The 19,332-nt window shown below is 44.9% G+C and overlaps 1 protein-coding gene and 1 pseudogene across 2 annotated transcripts in view; one reads left to right on the top strand and one right to left on the bottom strand.

Moving 5' to 3' along the window:
* Positions 1–19,332, top strand: part of rhbdl1 (rhomboid, veinlet-like 1 (Drosophila)) — a 286,461-nt gene that overhangs the window by 44,492 nt on the left and 222,637 nt on the right. The window contains exon 2 of one of the 2 annotated variants that reach the window (XM_055651799.1): positions 3,643–3,801. In XM_055651799.1, coding sequence (XP_055507774.1) covers positions 3,643–3,801 — 159 coding nt within the window. Of the gene's footprint in view, positions 1–3,642; positions 3,802–19,332 lie in introns of those variants that run through there. The other variant, XM_055651801.1, reaches the window with a different exon arrangement.
* Positions 13,486–13,658, bottom strand: LOC129707130 (U2 spliceosomal RNA; annotated as a pseudogene).

Below are 19,332 nucleotides of genomic sequence, written 5' to 3'. Positions count from 1 at the left end.
CCAGTATTACAGACTTTCAATTGCTTGGCCAGATCATCAATATAAAACAATTTTGAGTCTATCTTTATGTTTTAATCATGTTAGTTGGCACTTGAAAAGCTGTTGAAGTGAACCGTTTTCCAAATGTGACTTTTTTTGCCCATGGTTTTAATAACAAAACACAACCCTGTCCTTAAGTGTAGTGAAGATTCTCTTCAATCCAGAAAGTGGTTAGAATGTGGATTCTCCTGCCACGTGGTACAGTTGTGATTCCTCCAAGAGGAAGCTAAATAATGATACCACGAGAAAAGATAAGGTTTACTAATTCATGCTTACTAAGAACAATGTTTTTTTGCACTTTTGGCCACCCTGAAACAAAGTTTCAGGTGTAGATGTCAGTCTGGATCTAAAAAAGGAGTTTCTAATGGAGCTGAGAGGGTCAGGCAGCATCTGTGCAGGCAAACGAAAAGTCGATGTTTTGGGCTGATACCCTGCCTCAGGACTGCATCTTAAGCCTCTGCTGTCATCATTCTAGATATGTACTACATAGTCACATAATGTTGTTTACATTCCAACAGAATATTATATCGAATAGCCAAGATATTAGAAGTGAATGCATATTGAATTATAAATATGTATACTTCTAGCAGCTAGTCCTGGTAATAATAAAACTATTCATGTTAAACGGATGCAAGAAGATGTTCTGTCAAAAGTTCTGAAATATGCAGTGTTAAATCTATGGAAAGTAGTGGTCAAAACATTTTATTTAGAAAATCAGTACCAACTACACATCAGAGTTGATCATTGTTATGTTAACTATAGTAAAATAAAATAATGCAGCATGTTGAAATGCCCCAGAAATAGCAAACTGCGTTATCTCACTTGGAGCCTTCTGTTGCTATTTCAAATGATGTGTATTTTGCACTTCACACAACCAAGGGCATGATGTTGACCAGAGAGCTGCTGCCCTGCCTGAGGGGACCGCAGTCAAATTGTTCACTGCTTTGCAGAGCAGCCGTACGAACGTCTGGCTGGAAGAAAGTAATGTGCATGACAACCAAATGTTTGCCAACACGTCATGCAGAAATGTCTGTAACTTAGCCCAGATTGTGAGCCAAGTCAATGTTTGGAAATGAATATTTCCCAGACGATCGAAGCAAGAAGCAGACTGCACCTGAACACACATTTCAGCTAGACCGACCCACTAATCAGATCTTTATAAAAAACGCATGTACATGCGGACTGATAATACCCAATATCCACTTGAAGTGCTGTATGATTAATTTTTGATCATTCTTTTCCTTGCTGTTCATGCAGGGAACCCCCATTCCCCCACCCCCTCTCGGTGTCTTCCTAAATTGCTTGTGCTATTCTTTATTACAGTGGTATTGAAATATCTGAACCGTTAGTTCATAAAATAAAGACAATAGTAGAACAAGACTTCTTGTCTTGTCATGTGGGTAGCACTATGTGCTTCTCGTCAAGTACCATTAGTTGTCATGGTAATTGACGAATGAACCCGATTCACGCTGGACCTTCACAGCTAAATGAGATTTGTTTGGGCATTTTATCTCCTAATTTCCTTGTTCTCTCTGTTCTTGATGGACGTTTAGACTGGAGTGAGATTTCATGGGATGTTGCATTAGCATTTGAGTGTTGAAGAACCTACTATGATATTTTTTCTACATAAGCCTCGACAAAACCATAACGTGTGTGTTATTGCAGGCTGTTATATCTCAGCTCCATATTTTCCTACTTGCCATCTACAATCATGACAACTTGCACTTATGTAACATCTGATGACCACCAAAATATAACATTTCATATTGAGGCAAATAGGGATATATTAGGTCATTTGGCTGCAGACTGAGTTTAGTTTAGTTTTTAGTTTCGAGATACAGTGCGAAAACAGGCCTTCGGCCCACAAGAGTCTGCACCGACCAGTGACCCCCACACATTAACACAAGCCTACACAGACTAGGGACAATTTACACCTATACCAAGTACACAAACCCAAGCCAATTAACCTACAAACCTGTACATCTTTGGAGTCATAGCAGGATACCATGTGGAAATAGGCCCTTCAGCACAACTTGCCCACACTGGCCAACATGGCCCAGCCACAGTAGTTCCACCTGCCCGCATTTGGTCCATATTCCTCCAAACATGTCCTAACCATGTACCTGTCTAATTGTTTCTTAAATGTTGGGATGGTCCCTGCCTCAACTGCCTCCTCTGGCAGCTTGTTCCATACACCCACCACCCTTTGTGTGAAAAAGCCACCCCTCAGGTTCCCATTAAATCTTTTCCCCTTAACCTTATACCTAGTTCGTCTGGTCCTCGATTCACCTACTCTGCGCAAGAGACTCTGTACATCAACCCGATCTATTCCTCTCATGATCTTATAAACCTCTATAAGATCACCCCTCATCCTCCTGCACTCCAGGGAATAGAGCTCCAGCCGACTCACCCTTGCCCTATAGTTCAGACCCTCCAGCCTTGGCAACATCCTTGTAAATTTTCTCTGTGCACAGTGTACAAGAGTGTGGGATGAAGATCTCAGTGAAAACCCACACAGTTACAGGGAGAACATACAAACTCCGTACAGACAGCACCCGTAGTCAGGATCGTACCCGGGTCTCCGGCGCTGCAAGCGCTGTAAGGCAGCAACTCTACCGCAGCGCCACCGTGTCCCCCTGAGGTTGAATAAGTAGGTGAAAGGAGTAAAAATGTGGAAAAATGCCAAGATTTCTGGAGGGAATTCTATTTATTACACTTCCATCAGTTATTAGTACTTAGATTGTTATTTTACTGTAACCTGAAGATGCTGAAACTAATTGAAATATGTCATGCTGGTTTCTTTAATTAATTCATCACATTACACTGGCGATTCAAGATGTTTCTCAATAATATTTAAATTATAATATTAATTAGTTTGTGTGAGTTAGTTGAAATAGTTGTGGGCATATTCCTCTCTGAGCTCTGGTGATATTACAGAATAATTCTTTCTTGTATCAATAGAGCACCGTAGACCAGTAAGTAAAGGGCTATGGCTATATTTCTTGGAGAACTCATGATAATTTTATTTGTTCTTAATATTCCATTGATGAGAATACAAGATATTTTTATCCATTGGGGATCATGAAATTGAGTATGTGCTTATCATGTAAGAGTAGGTATGACCATCCATAATCTCTGAAATTAGCTGATTAGTTGCCTTGGGAAGGAGATATGTTTTGCCATGAGTTGTTATTGTGGCTAGTCCCCCATTTTCAATTGGCCATCCACAAAATGTCAATGGAAAGTGTTGTCTCTCGCCCAAACAAGAAAGGCAAACTGAAGAGTAAATAAAGCTAGATTTGGGCATTATTAAAGAATATCATTAAGAAAGGTAGACAAAAGTGCTGGGGAAACTCAGTGGGTGCAGCAGCATCTATGGAGCAAAGGGAATAGGCAACATTTCGATCCGAAACCCTTCTTCAGACTGATCATTAAGAAAGGTTTCGAAGGGAAGGAATAATTTAAAATCTGTCTTTAGTCTCAATGGGCAACTTCCTAAGCAATAGGAAGTCAGTGTTAGAGAGGTGAAAAGCTTAAAAAAAAGACTAATAACTAGCAACAGTTGAACATGCTTTAATAATTCCTCCTTGATATGTCTTTCAGCTTGATCCGGAGAATACTGGTTTCATTGCTGTGGAGCACTTTTCCAATCTGCTTCAGAGCCATGAATTGCAGCTGGATCCAACCAAACTTGAGATGCTGTTTGCTCTTGTACAGAGCAACGAGCAGGGCCAAATCTGCTACCAAGAGTTTGTCAACCTGGTGAGTAACAAAGTTATGCAAAAAATGTGGCACAGTGCCAAAGTGAGTCATGTTATTGATAGATATCTACGGTGAACTGAATGTAGAGATACTAGGAGCATGAGAGATGATGCCATGATGTGAAACAGATTTATGAAGAGTACAATTTGTATTTCCTTTCCTTGGATGCTTTGTTTATCACTTGCACTGGTGTGATTTTGAACTAAATTGATTGTTTTTTTTTTTAAAGTTGTTGAATGGGCTATCTCATAATTCCTTATTCCTACAGAAACATTCACTGCAATGATTTTGAACGATTACTTGATTCAAAGCTTCTGTTTGTTTCGTGAAGTCTTACTGCAGTAAAGTTGCTGTCATCCATTTTACCAATGGTGTTCGTCACATAATATGCTGGTTGGAGAGCTGGCGGAGCAGGGAGCGAAGCGTGATGAGGGCCTTGTCTTATTATATTGCTGCCCTTCGAGGGTGAAACTGAGCATTGGTTGGGTAGCAAAATGGGTATTAACAAATTATCTGCCAACCCTCACACTTCTGATTTAATGTGCAAGATTATGGAAACATGATGTGTAGATGGTGGCAGAAGGTGCCTAATTTACATGAACTTATTTTCCAGAAGGAACAAGGGAACAAAACAGCTTGTGTGTAATGTTACTGCAAGAGATGCCAGAGAAAATTGAGTGATTCTTGAAACAGGGGCTCAGCTGGTGGCAATACCAGGTTTAGTTTTGTCTAGTTTAGAGATCCAGCGCGGAAACAGACCCTACGGCTCACCAAGTCCACACCAACCAGCAATCCCTGCACATTAACACTATCCTACACACATTAGGGACAATTTACACTTATACCAAGCCAATTAACCTACAAATCTGTAAGTCTTTGGAGTGTGAGAGGAAACCGAAGATCTCGGAGAAAACCTACGCAGGTCACGGGGAGAACGTACAAACACTGTACGGACAGCACCCCCAGATAAAATTACACCCTAGCCTTGATTTTCAGATATTGTACTGAGTTATCAAAATTGTACTATCGTATCAACTTTGGAGTTTTCATTGCAGTGTTAAAGCAGGTGAATATTGTTTTTGAAGAGCTAATAGTGTTTAATTATCACATATACTGACACTCCAGGCCCTTTAAGGCAGTAACGCACAAATAAATATCCAATAATAAAGAATGCAAAAAAATAATAATCAGTAGTACTAGGTAACCAGACCTTAACAATGCTAAGTCCCTGGTGCAACCAAAACCAAGTCTTTAGCCAATCATAGTAACACATAATCCTCCGCCATTTCCGCCACCTCCAACGTGACCCCACCACTCGCCACATCTTCCCATCTCCCCCCATGTCTGCCTTCCGCAAAGACCGCTACCTCCGCAACTCCCTTGTCAATTCTTCCCTTCCCTCCCGTACCACCCCCTCCCCGGGCACTTTCCGTTGCAACCGCAAGAAATGCAACACCTGTCCCTTCACCTCCCCCCTCGACTCCATTCAAGGTCCCAAGCAGTCGTTCCAGGTGCGACAAAGGTTCACCTGTATCTCCTCCAACCTCATCTACTGCATCCGCTGCTCTAGATGTCAGCTGATTTACATCGGGGAGACTAAGCGGCGGTTGGGCGATCGTTTCGCCGAACACCTCCGCTCAGTCCGCAATAACCTACCTGAACTCCCAGTGGCTCAGCACTTCAACTCCCCCTCCCATTCCCAATCCGACCTCTCTGTCCTGTGTCTCCTCCATTGCCAGAGTGAGCAACACCGGAAATTGGAGGAACAGCACCTCATATTCCGCCTGGGCAGCTTGTATCCTGATGGCATGAATGTTGAATTCTCCCAATTTTGCTAGCCCATGCTGTCTCCTCCCCTTCCTTAACCCTCGAGCTGTCTCCTCCCATCCCCCCGCCCTCGGGCTCCTCCTCCTCCCCTTTTCCTTCCTTCTCCCCTCCAACCCCCCATCAGTCTGAAGAAGGGTTTCGGCCCGAAACGTCGCCTATTTTCTTCGCTCCATAGATGCTGCTGCACCTGCTGAGTTTTTCCAGCAATTTTGTGTACCTATAGCCAATCATAGTTGCTGAGGCAGAGTTGTCGTTAGTGTTGTGCAGTGTTCAGGAGCCTGATGGTCGCTGGAAGAAGCTGTTCTTGAACCTGAAGGTCACTTTTGCACCAGTGAAGGGAAGCTCCCTGTTAAATATCTCTCCCTTTTGAACCAAGTTGTGCATAATTCTGACTGGTGTCAAAAATGTTTACAGTTTCCTACTCCCTTGCAGCGGGATCTTGATCGGTTGGGCAGGTGGATTGAGGAATTATTATTGGAATTTAATACAGAAAAACGCAAGGAGTTGGATTTTGGGAAGTCTAACCAGGGCAGGACCTACACAGTGAATGGAAGTACTCTGGGGAGTGTTGTAGAGCAGAAGGATCTCGGAGAGCAGGTACACAGTTCCTTGAAAGTGGCGTCACAGCTAGATAGGGTAGTCAGGAAGGCTTTCAGCACATTGGCCTTCATCAGTCAGAGTATTGAATATAGAAGTTGGGAGGTCATGTTACAGTTGTACAAGATATTGCTGAGGCCACATTTAGAGTATTGTGTTCAGTTTTGGTCACTGTATTACAGGAAAGATGTTGTTGAAGCTGAAAAGGCTGAAGAGAAGATTTACAAGGATGTTGCCAGGACTCGATGGTCTGTGCAACAGGGAGAGGTTGAGCTAGGACTTTATACTTTATTCCTTGGAGCACAGGAGGGGAGATCTTATAGAGACGTATAAGATCATGAGAGGAATAGATAAGGTAAAGTATTTTACCCAGAGTACAAGAATCAAGAACCAGGTTGAACCAGTTATGTAGAAGACAGGTTTAAGGTGAGGGGGGAAAGATTTAATAGGAACCTGAGGGGTAACATTTTTACACAAAGGGTGGTAGGTATTTGGAACGAGTTGCCGGAGGTGGTAGTTGAGGCAGGTAGTATCACAATATTTATAAAATATTTGGACAGGTACTGTACATGGATAGACAATAGACAATAGACAATAGGTGCAGGAGTAGGCCATTTGGCCCTTTGAGCCAGCACCGCCATTCACAGTGATCAGGGCTGATCATCCACAATCAGTACCCCATTCCTGCCTTCTCACCATATCCCCTGACTCTGCTATCTTTAAGAATTTAATACAGAAAAACGCAAAAGGGGTTGGATTTTGGGGTGTCTAACCAGGGCAGGACCTACACAGTTAATGGAACGACTCTGGGATTGGATAGGTTTTGAGGGATATGGGCCAATCCCAGGCAGGTGGGCCAAGTCCAGTGTCTTTAGCAGAAAGCTATTTGGCCCATCAAGTCTATGCTAGCTCTCAAATTATTCTCTCACTCCCCAAATTATTTTCCAATCACTATTCGCTCTCATCCTTAATTCCCTCAACATCCAACTCTACCAGGGCTAATTTTCTGTCGCAAATTAATCTACCAACCAGCACGGCTATGGCAGGAGGCTGGAGCATCCACAAACTTAGTTTAGTTTAATGTTGTCACATGTACCGAGGTACAGTAAAAATCTTTTGAGTGTTTCCCAGTCAAAGAAAAGACTATACATGAATACAATCAAACCGTTCACTGGGCACAGACAAAGGTTAAAGGTACAACATTTAGTACAAGATATAACGTTGAATTCTGATCGTTCAATTAAATAGTTCAAAGGGTATACAATGAGGTAGATGGGAGGTCAGGACCACACTCTAGTTGATGAGGGGACCATTTGGTTGCCCCTGAATCTGGAGGTATGTGTTTTCAAACTTATGTTCCTCTTGCCTGCTGGGAGAGGGGGGAAGAGGGAATGACTGGGGGGTGAGACTGGTCCTTGATTATGTTGCTGGCCTCGCCAAGGCAGCATGAAGTGCAGATGGTGTCAATGGAAAGGGGATTGGTTTGTATGATGGTCTGGGCTACGTCCACAACTCTCCGCAGTTTCCTGGGGTCTTAGATGGGGCTGTTCCCAAACTAGCCTGTGATACGTCGTGAAAAAATACTTTCGATGGCGCATCTGCAAAAGGTTGGTGAGGGTTGAAGCGGACATGCTGAACCTTCGAAGGAAGTAGAAGTGTGGTGTGCTTTCTTGGACTTGGCTTGGATGTGACTAGTCCAGGCCACATTGCTGGTGATCCAAGGAATTTGAAACGTTTGACCATTTCTACTTCAGCACCATCAATGTAGAATGTTTTATTGTTGTTTCCTCTCACAACGGGCAGATGTGTAAACATCACTCAGAGGGCACCAGAGGTCAGACTTGAACCGTGCTCACTGGAGCTGTGAGACAGCAGTAGTACCTGCTGTGCCACTGTGCACAACTTAAAGAACATCACGTGTAGGATGCAGATGCTGGTTTAAATTGAAGATAGACACAAATTGCTGGAGTAACTCAGCGGGACAGGCAGCATCTCTGGAGAGAAGTCAATGTTCATACCGCTGGGGTGTAAGCTGCCCAAGCGAAATATGAGGTGCTGTTCCTCCAATTTGCACTGGGCCTCACTCTGACAATAGAGGAGACCCAGGACAGAAAGGTTAGTGTGGGAATGGGAGGGGTAGTTGAAGTGTTGAGCAACCGGGAGATCGGGTAGGTTTAGGCGGACTGAGTGGAGGTGTTCGGCGATACGATCGCCGAGACTGCGCTTGGTCTCGCCGATATACAAGAGTGCCCACCTGGAACAGGGGATACAGTAGATGAGGTTGGAGGAGGTGCAAGTGAACCTCTGCCTCACCTGGAAAGGCTGTTGGCGTCCTTGGATGGAGACGAGGGGAGAGGTATAGGGACAGGTGTTGTCATCAGGAAAGAGCATTACCCTCGGTGCTGGATTTGCAGTCTTGTCTAAGAATTATAAGAACCTTGTACTAAACCTTTACACCCTCCCACCTTTCATGTATTCTAAATTGAATGAGTTATGGCATTTTATTTGAATACTATCAGAAATATTCTCAGAAATAAGCTCTGGTGTTTTATTTAATTCACATGTTTAATCGATAATGTTTTATTATTAATGTTTAATGTGTTATGTATCAGTCCTAACTGTCAATGTATGTCATGTTGTTATTTGCGGGTGGAGCACCAAGGCAAATTCCTTGTATGTGAATACTTGGCCAATAAACGTATTCATTCATTCAAATGCAATATGACACTGGCAATAGACATTGTTTACTGCTAGGTAAAATAGAGTTGTCATAAATGCGTTGCACCCATACTTTGGACAATAAATAACCGTTGGTACTGAGTAAATATAGGTGAATTTTGCATCATATTGTTCCTAGGTTACTAATTTAATCCTGGTGACTTCTCCATGTGTAGAGCGCCAGTTTTACAATGGATTGCACAGTTCATATGGTATTCTGTCGTCCTGGTTTTCATTGATCCAAAAAATAATGTTTACAGAGTGATTTGGAAATGTTTTTCTTATTAGTCATACAGTGTGGAAACAGGCCCTTTGGCCCAACTTGCCCACACCGGCCACCATGTCCCAACTACACTGGTCCCACCTGCCAGCATTTGGTCCATATTCCTCGAAACCTGTCCTATCCATGTACCTGTCTAATAGTTTCTTAAACCTATGCCCCCTGGTTCTCGATTCACTTATTCTGGGCAAGAGACTCTGTGCGTCTACCCGATCTATTCCTCTCATGATCTTATAGACCTATAGACCTCTATAAGATCACCCCTCATCCTACTGCCGCCAAGTAGTGGAGTCCCAGCCTACTAAACCTCTCCCTATAGCTGAGACCCACTAGTCCTGACAACATCCTCGTAAATCATATCCATTGGACTTTGATTCCCAATTTCTCTGAGAGCTACCTGCAGGCTGACTTGACAATAGACAATAGACAATAGGTGCAGGAGTAAGCCATTCGTTGGTGAGGGTTGAAGTTGGACATGCTGAACCTTCGAAGGAAGTAGAAGTGTGGTGTGCTTTCTTGGACTTGGCTTGGATGTGACTAGTCCAGGCCACATTGCTGGTGATCCAAGGAATTTGAAACGTTTGACCATTTCTACTTCAGCGCCATCAATGTAGAATAGTAAGATTAAACGAGAACTTACCAGTTTGAAGTTTGATCTGTATTTTATGAGGAGTTACGATGAGGGATTTCGTGAAGAACCCCGCTTCCACGCATGCGTGTCATTCTTCAAAGCAGCGGTGTGAGGTCACAGAAACCTATAATGATCTAACATAGTAAGATTATCAAAGAGATACCAGTTTTTGATATGATCATAAGAGGGTGGGAGCGAAGGGCACGAAATCCCTCATCGTAACTCCTCATAAAATACAGATCAAACTTCAAACTGGTAAGTTCTCGTTTAATCTTACTATTTTACTTCGGAGTCACGTGAGTGACTTCGTGAAGATTTCAAAGCTCTGTGACCTCATGCCGTGGAACGAGTCCATGCTTCACAACTGCCTTGGGTATTGGGAGAGAGCATCATTAGTAGTTTTAAAACACAATTATACAAAGAGTTGTGTGGTATAACGAAAAAAAAAATATATAACATTTTTTTAAATTTGAGAATCATAACCCTGTAACCTATCGGCCAAATTATTTTGTTGAACCTAAAATGTTTTCTTAATACAATGATGGCTCCAAATTAACTGGTTTATTATACAACCTGTGGAAAAACCCTTTTTTAAAATGACCCTCCTGCCATTCTGAGGATTTGGTCTGTGGGTACCTGTATAATATTGCTGCGGATGTTGCTGCAGTCCTGGTGGAATGAGAGTTGAAACATCAGTGTCTATTCCTGCCATTTTTAGGACCTATTTGAGCCACCTTGAAATAGTTTGAGTCGTGACCCTATCATGCAGTTTCTTGTAAGAGATAAACAACTCCATACTCTGACCTCGAATGTTCTGAGTATATGCTATGTATTGTTAGATGTGTCTTGTTATACACAGTCGTTTGCCATATGGGTGTACCATAAAATCAAACCCTAGACCCGAGGAACCCGATCTGTTTTCTTTTATTAAATCCTGTATGACAACACCAGTTTCTCGGTGAGATGATCAGGGAGTCCAGGCTCAGTTTGCTTAATGGCTGGACTTGTTGTGCGGTAAATAACACCATGAGCATAACCATCTTCCTGGTCTGTTACTGAGGTGACAACGCTGTTATGAGCTACAAGCTCCTCAGCATGTTGAGAAAACGACACCCATGTCCCAGATTTCGGAGTACCTGGTTAGCTTACCAGGGGTGCGTTCCCACCACGTGCCGTTCCGATCCTTGTGATAGGTAATTGGAGAGTGCACTTGGGGCACTATTGATGGCACTGTAGCTCCATCGATTATCCTAATGGAGGCTTGTTAAAATTCCAATACGGCCAGAATGTTCTTGGCCTTTTGGTCGAGATTGTTGTCCAAGCAGTATATGCCCCATTTCTTGATGTGTCCAAGGTACTGCTTCCGTGTTGACCGTCTTAGTGCAGATGAGATGAGATTCATCGTCCTGTCTGACAGTGTAGTGGGTCTGTTAGACTCTACAAATCAATAAATCCAAAGTGTTATGGCATGGATGACTGCCTCCAGTCACTGGATAAATCAATAATTTTTTGGCAATGTTCATAGGGAACATGGTTCTAACACCATCCCCTGTAAGACTGAAATACCATGATTGAGAAGGTCAGTCGGGTACTCTGAAAATTCCAGATGCCGAGTGTGGTTGAATTTCCCCTAGTACCCCAATGATGGGTCCGAACGGGGGAAAACCTCACCCTATGGCTTATTTACATAACAATGCCAAGCTGGTTTTACGAATTTTAGTACATAATATTGGGGCTAATGATTGCCCTTTTTGTAAGCTCTATATTGCCAAAGTTCCTCTATTGAGTCAATGCCTGCCATATAGAAACCCGCAACTGACACCAAGTCTTTATGAATAATAAGAGCATCCATCCTAAAATGAATATCTAGAACAAATGTGTTTAGGGTTAAAATCAATGATAATCCTGCAACCCTACTCTATCTTATTTTTAATAAATATGTTCAATCCCATCTTTTGTGTACAATTCTTGTAGCACCATGTGGGTTTTAGATTGTTTGGTTTATGTAAGGACAAAATGCCCTTCTGGTGTATGATGTACTGTGGTTAATGGGATGAGAAAAACCCTATCAGATAACCCTGAATACTGCTGAGATTATATGAATCTGTAGTGATTATATACCATACATAACTATAGTGTTGCAACCTCCCCTACCCTCGTAGGTCCCTATTTAACAGAAGAAACCGCACCCACCTACCTCCATGGTTACCGGTGGTTTTGTTATTTCCTTGGTTTTTTGAAAATAAGGTTCTGGTTTAATATTTCTTGTTCGGGGTTGTGTGGGAGGTTGAGGCTTCCGCATCTTCCAGGGTGGCCGCCCTGGCCATACCCTAAAACGGATCCTGCAGGTTATATTGATTTCTGACACTGCTACTGGTATGAGCCACATTTTATATGGCCTTGCCTGTGGCTGGTATCATGCTCCAAAATAGGCCCTTGCGCTGGCCTTGATGAGCCCCAGTGTCTTAGCTTAGTCCACACACGGTTCTTTATTTGCAAATGGTAGCATTTTTGGGGTCCTAGTGCTGGCTGAATGGCCGCCTTCCACGTGTAGTTCAGGTCATATTGCATATTATTAAACAGATCTAGTGCGTCTTGATGGTCTTTGGTTACCTACGTTTAGTCCAGGGTGCTGGTGTATGCTATGATGCCTTCCGTCAATCCCTTGAAGGTTCTCTGGATCTTGAGGTCCTGGTTCCTGATGTTCGTCCATATGCTGCCAAATGCATTGGATTACACTGGGCACCTGTAATGCCTCACCGTTGCCAGGTGGCAGATGTCTGGCCAGTGTTTCTAAATTTTTCTTGTTGGAATATGTGGCCAGACATATAGTAATACTATTGCCATCCTGGATCCAAGTCTACCCATGTTTGACTTGGCTAAAGTAATCGGCCACCATGTCCAGCAGAGTCCCTGCTGTTTTAGGATCATGGGACGCTGTATTACCAGGCTCTGGCCCATCAGGGTCCTGCCTACTCTTTTTTATAGAGTTAGAGATCTCTAGGGTCCCACACGGGGTACCCATGTGGGGCTTAACTGCTGCCCACTTGTCTTTTGTTCTGCGGACCCCTCTTGCAAGTCAACCCAGAACTGACCCACAGTGCTCCCCTCTGATGGGGTAGAAGCATTGTGCAGCCCTCAAAGAGGTACTGCTGTGGTTTTATCACGTTGGAGCAAGGCTCCATACACCGCTTCTTCCCGCTCCAGCCCTCTCGGGCGCTGGTTGCCGGCGGTTTTATGCAAAGTCGGACCCTTCTGAGTCCACTACCTTGTTTGATTTGTGTCTAGCCTACCGCTCGGTCACATGGATCTGGCCGGTGCGGGGCCGACATCGGGCACAGCTGATCCCACTACGGTTGATCCAAGTGCCGCTGGCTGCTGCTGGCTGCCCGCTGTTCCATGGTCCTCCTTCTCCAGTTTTGTCCTTCCTTCCGTGAAGTGGATATGGCCGGTGTGGAGGATAACTGGCACAGCTGCTTCCATCTATTCCTTTAACCCGGCTCCAACGCTCTCAGCACTCCTGGCTGCTCCTTTATCTAAGACCCCTGGGACCCACCCCCATACTGACGGTACTGGTCCCTTATGGTCGTTGCAGCCGGTCAACCCCACTCTAATGCCCTCAATTCTGGGCACTCCTACTTATATGGTCCTTAGATAAGGGACATATAAGACATTAACACTGATGATAACAGATACTATAGTTTTATATAATATATATAGTCCCTAGATAAGGGGTGTATCAGATATTAAACTGATAAGAACAGATACTACACTTGATCTTAGCCAAAAAAACCGAGAAGCGATTATTGTAACTAAAACCCCGCTGGGACCGACCCTGGTACTCACATACTGGTCCCTTGTAGTAGATTGCAGCCAGTCAACTGCAAAGTCCTTTGCTGCCGAGAAATGAACTTTCTCACCATGCTGGAGCGAAGTTGGGCACAGGTGTTTTTCCCTCTCCGGGAACCGATGTGCCCATGCTGCTCCTGCCGCTGCCAGCTCACGAAGTGCCAGCTGCCACTGCTGCTGCCTGTGCTCCTGCCGCTGTCTGTGCTCCTGCAGCTGCCTGTGCTCCTGCAGCTGTTAGTGCTCCTGCAGCTGCCGGCTGCCACTGCTGCTGCCGCTGCCGCTGCTGCTGCTACTGCTGCTGCTGCCGCTGCTCCGCGGTTCTCCCGCCGGCCTTCTGCACCTTACATGGACCTGGTCCATGCCTGCACCTAGAAAGGTAAGTTGAAGGAAAACGCAGGGTCTCTTACCTGCTGTTCCCGACTTTCCTTCTCCCGCCGGTGACCGTCGTTCCCTGTGTCGGGTTCGAGCCGCTTGGACCGAACCCGGTGTTCACGGCCTGGTCCTTCGCGGCAGTTCAGCAGCCGGTAACCCCGGCTGTTCCTATGGATCCCCTGGCCCTTACCTTGTGAAGAAGGTTTTCAGCCCGAACGTCCCGTTCCGACTCGCTGAGCGTTTCGAGCCCCGGTACCGCTGGTCCGAGCTGTCTGTCCCGCAGCCTCTGTGCTGGCTGCTACCGACTGCTCCCAAGCCAGTCTCATTTGAGACTGGCATAGGGACCTTTTTTACTTTGCTTCCCGCCCGGCCGAGAGGTGAATTTTGCCGGTGCGGGAGCAAAGTCGGGCTCAGGTTGTTCCCCCCCCCCCAGGGAAACTCGTGCTGTTGCTGCTGCTGGCTGCTCGCCCTCCACGGGTCTCCCCGCCGGCTTTCCGCAGCCACCTAAAAGTAAGTAGAAAAAAGGAACGCAGAGTCGCTTACCTGCTGTTCCCGACTTTCAAATCTCCCGCTTGGGGAACGCCGTTCCCCGCTGTGTGACTCGTTGCAATGCGTGTAGCGATATGACACGCATGCGTGGAAGCGGGGTTCTTCACGAAGTCACTCACGTGACTCCGAAGTAAAATGTTTTATTGTTGTTTCCTCTCACAACGGGCAGATGTGTAAACATCACACAGAGGGCACCAGAGGTCAGACTTGAACCGTGCTCACTGGAGCTGTGAGAGCAGTAGTACCTGCTGTGCCACTGTGCACAACTTAAAGAACATCACGTGTAGGATGCAGATGCTGGTTTAAATTGAAGATAGACACAAATTGCTGGAGTAACTCAGCGGGACAGGCAGCATCTCTGGAGAGAAGGAATGGGTGACATTTCGGGTTGGGACCCTTCATCAGACTGACGTTGTGGAAGTGGGAGGTACAGAGATAAAATGTAGTCGGAGACAGTAAGACTGGCGGGAGAACTGGGAAGGGGGAGGGGATGGAGAGTGAGGGAAAGCAATGGCTATTTGAAGTTAGATAAGTTAATGTTCATACCGTTGAGGTGTAAGCTGCCCAAGCGAAATATGAGGTGCTGTTCCTCCAATTTGCGCTGGGCCTCACTCTGACAATGGAGGAGGCCCAAGACAGAAAGGTTAGTGTGGGAATGGGAGGGGTAGTTGAAGTGTTGAGCAGCCGGGAGATCGGGTAGGTTTAGGCGGACTGAGTGGAGGAGTTCGGCGATACGATCGCCGAGACTGCGCTTGGTCTCGCCGATATACAAGAGTGCCCACCTGGAATAGGGGATACAGTAGATGAGTTTGGAGGAGGTGCAAGTGAACCTCTGCCTCACCTGGAAAGACTGTTGGCGTCCTTGGATGGAGACGAGGGGAGAGGTATAGGGACAGGTGTTGTCATCAGGAAAGAACGTTACCCTCTGTGCTGGATTTGCAGTCTTGTCTAAGAATTATAAGAACCTTGTACTAAACCTTTACACCCTCCCACCTTTCATGTATTCTAAATTGAATGAGTTATGGCATTTTATTTGAATACTATCAGAAATATTCTCAGAAATAAGCTCTGGTGTTTTATTTAATTCACATGTTTAATCGATAATGTTTTATTATTAATGTTTAATGTGTTATGTATCAGTCCTAACTGTCACTGTATGTCATGTTGTTATTTGCGGGTGGAGCACCAAGGCAAATTCCTTGTATGTGAATACTTGGCCAATAAACGTATTCATTCATTCAAATGCAATATGACACTGGCAATAGACATTGTTTACTGCTAGGTAAAATAGAGTTGTCATAAATGCGTTGCACCCATACTTTGGACAATAAATAACCGTTGGTGCTGAGTAAATATAGGTGAATTTTGCATCATATTGTTCCTAGGTTACTAATTTAATCCTGGTGACTTCTCCATGTGTAGAGCACCAGTTTTACGATGGATTGCACAGTTCATATGGTATTCTGTTGTCCTGGTTTTCATTGATCCAAAAAATAATGTTTACAGAGTGATTTGGAAATGTTTTTCATATTAGTCATACAGTGTGGAAACAGGCCCTTTGGCCCATCTTGCCCACACCGGCCACCATGTCCCAACTACACTGGTCCCACCTGCCAGCGGTTGGTCCATATTCCTCCAAACCTGTCCTATCCATGTACCTGTCTAATAGTTTCTTAAATGCTGGAATTGGCCCTGCCTCAACTATCTCTTCTGACAGCTTGTTCCGTACACCCACCACCCTTTGTGTGAAAAAGTTGCCTCTAGATTCCTAGTAAATCTTTTCCCCTTCACCTTAAACCTATGCCCCCTGGTTCTCGATTCACTTATTCTGGGCAAGAGACTCTGTGCGTCTACCCGATCTATTCCTCTCATGATCTTATAGACCTCTATAAGATCACCCCTCATCCTCCTGCCGCCAAGTAGTGGAGTCCCAGCCTACTAAACCTCTCCCTATAGCTGAGACCCACTAGTCCTGACAACATCCTCGTAAATCATATCCATTGGACTTTGATTCCCAATTTCTCTGAGAGCTACCTGCAGGCTGACTTGACAATAGACAATAGACAATAGGTGCAGGAGTAGGCCATTCAGCCCTGTGAGCCAGCACTGCCATTCAATATGATCATGGCTGATCATCCCCAATCAGTACCCCGTTCCTCCCTTCTCCCCATATCCCCTTACTCCGCTATCTTTAAGACCTTCTAGCTCTCTCTTAAAAGTATCCAGAGAACCAGCCCTCACCGCCCTCTGAGGCAGACAATTCCACAGACTCACAACTCTCTGTGTGAAAAGTTATTTCCTCATCTCTGTTCTAAATGGCTCACTCCTTATTCTTAAACTGTGGCCCCCGGTTCTGGACTCCCCCAACATCGGGAACATGTTTCCTGCCTCTAGGGTGTCCAAACCTTTAATAATCTTATATGTTTCAATAAGATACCCTCTCATCCTTCTAAACTCCAGAGTGTACAAGCCCAGTCGCTCCATTCTCTCAGCACATGACAATCCCGACATCCCAGAAATTAACCTTGTAAACCTACGCTGCAGTCCCTCAATAGCAAGAATGTCCTTCCTCAAATTAGGGGACCAAACCTGTACACAATTGACATTGGAACTGGCATGGCTTAGTCAGGTCTTGACTGGCGAGCTGCATTGGAATGTGCAATTGATGTTTACACTACAATGGAATCGAAGCCCAAGGTCCAATTTCTGACAAGTTTCAGGCTGATATCATCAAGTGGGCTCTGGGACTGAACTACCATTTCTACTCCAGAAACCAGTACAAGCTTGAATCTCTTCATCCATGCCTGCTGGAGCTGTTATGAATAGCTACAACGTGTCTTTGAACGATTGCCAGCTTTTTAAAAAATCATAGGTTAAGACTCCAGGACCTCAGGAGATTACCGCTAATAGAACGAATTGCATTCACAGTATGTCCTGGAACACAGAATCGTTGTGAAAATCAGATGTTGCACTCCTGCCGCTGAAATATCCAAGGGTAGCGAAAGGGAGAATGTATTCCTAAAAAACCCCACAAAATCAGACAATATTGGGCATTATTAAAAATGTTATCCTTTGCAAATTGTACTGAAGATGACGTCATGTTCTGATCAATAATAAATTAAATCAAAGAGAGCAAACAGTCAGCTGAGGGACAGAAGTGCATGGACCTTTGCATTTACTTCTAACGTTTGTGTTTGAAGAACTGAAGAGGGATATAAGGTCAGGAGTAGAAACAAACCGCATTTGGCTCTATTGTAATACTCACTGGATCAATTGGAATGCAGAGGCAAACCTCACCAGTCACTTTCAATAGAGAAATATTCGGATGCAAGCCTTTACACTTGTCTGGCAAATAAACATTAGACTTCTAAGGACAGAGTCTCCCTTGTCCTCTCCTTCCACCCCATCAGCTGTCGCATGCAGCTAGTAATCTTCCCACATGTTCGCCAACTCCAACGGGATCCCACTACTGGCCACATCTTCCCATCTCCACCCCTTTCTGCATTCCACGGAGACCGGTCCCTCCAAAACTCCCTGGTTAACTCATCCCTTCCCACCAAAACTACCCCCTCCCCAGGTACTTTCCACAGCAACCGCATGAGATGCTACTCCTGCCCCTTTACCTCCCCCCTCGACTACATCCAAGGACCCAAGCAGTCTTTCCAGATGAGGCAGAGGTTCACTTGCACCTCCTCCAACCTCATCTAATGTATCCGCTGTTCCAGGTGTCAACTTCTCTACTTCGATGAGACCAAGCGCAGGCTCGGCGATTGTTTTTGCTGAACACCTCTGCTCTGTCTGCTTAATCTACCTGATCTCCCGGTTGCTCAGCACTTCAACCCCCCCCTTCCATTCCCAATCTGACTTTTCTGTCCTGGGCCTCCTCCATTGTCAGAAGGAGGTTCAGCGCAAATTGGAGGAACAGCACCTCATATTTCGCTTGGGTAGTTTACACCCCATCGTTATGAACATTGACTTCTCCAACTTCAGATAGAAACATAGAAACATAGAAAATAGGTGCAGGAGTAGGTCATTCGGCCCTTCGAGCCTGCACCGCCATTCAATATGATCATGGCTGATCATCCAACTCGGTATCCTGCACCTGCCTTCTCTCCATACCCCCTGATACCTTTAGCCACAAGGGCCACATCTAACTCCCTCTTAAATATAGCCAATGAACAGGCCTCAACTACCTTCTGTGGCAGAGAATTCCAGAGATTCACCACTCTCTGTGTGAAAAATGTTTTTCTCATCTTGGTCCTAAACGATTTCCCCCTTATCCTTAAACTGTGACCCCTTGTTCTGGACTTCCCCAATATCGGGAACAATCTTCCTGGAACTAGCCTGTCCAACCCCTTAACAATTTTGTAAGTTTCTTTAAGATCCCCCTTCAATCTTCCTTTCTCTTAGTCCTTGCTTTCTCTCTCCATCCCCTTCCCCTTCCCAGTTCTCCCACTAGTCTTACTGTCTCCAACTACATTCTGTCTTCGTCCCACCCCCTCCCTCTGACATCAGTCTGAAGAAAGATCTGATTATTGGATTCAGAACTGGCTGAACTACTCATTGAAGACAGAAGGTTTTGGGGAAGGGTATTATACTGGTTGGAGGTCTGTGACCAGTGGAATTCTGCATGGATCTGTGCTGGGACCTCTATTGTTTGTGATATATATATAGACGACTTAGACGCAAGTGTTGTTGAGCTGGTTAG

The sequence above is a fragment of the Leucoraja erinacea genome, chromosome 20 (genome assembly GCF_028641065.1).
Source record: "Leucoraja erinacea ecotype New England chromosome 20, Leri_hhj_1, whole genome shotgun sequence".
Classification (NCBI taxonomy): Eukaryota; Metazoa; Chordata; class Chondrichthyes; order Rajiformes; family Rajidae; genus Leucoraja; species Leucoraja erinaceus.
The sequence above is the reverse complement of the archived record's forward strand: the minus strand, read 5'-3'. Positions and strand labels throughout refer to the sequence as shown.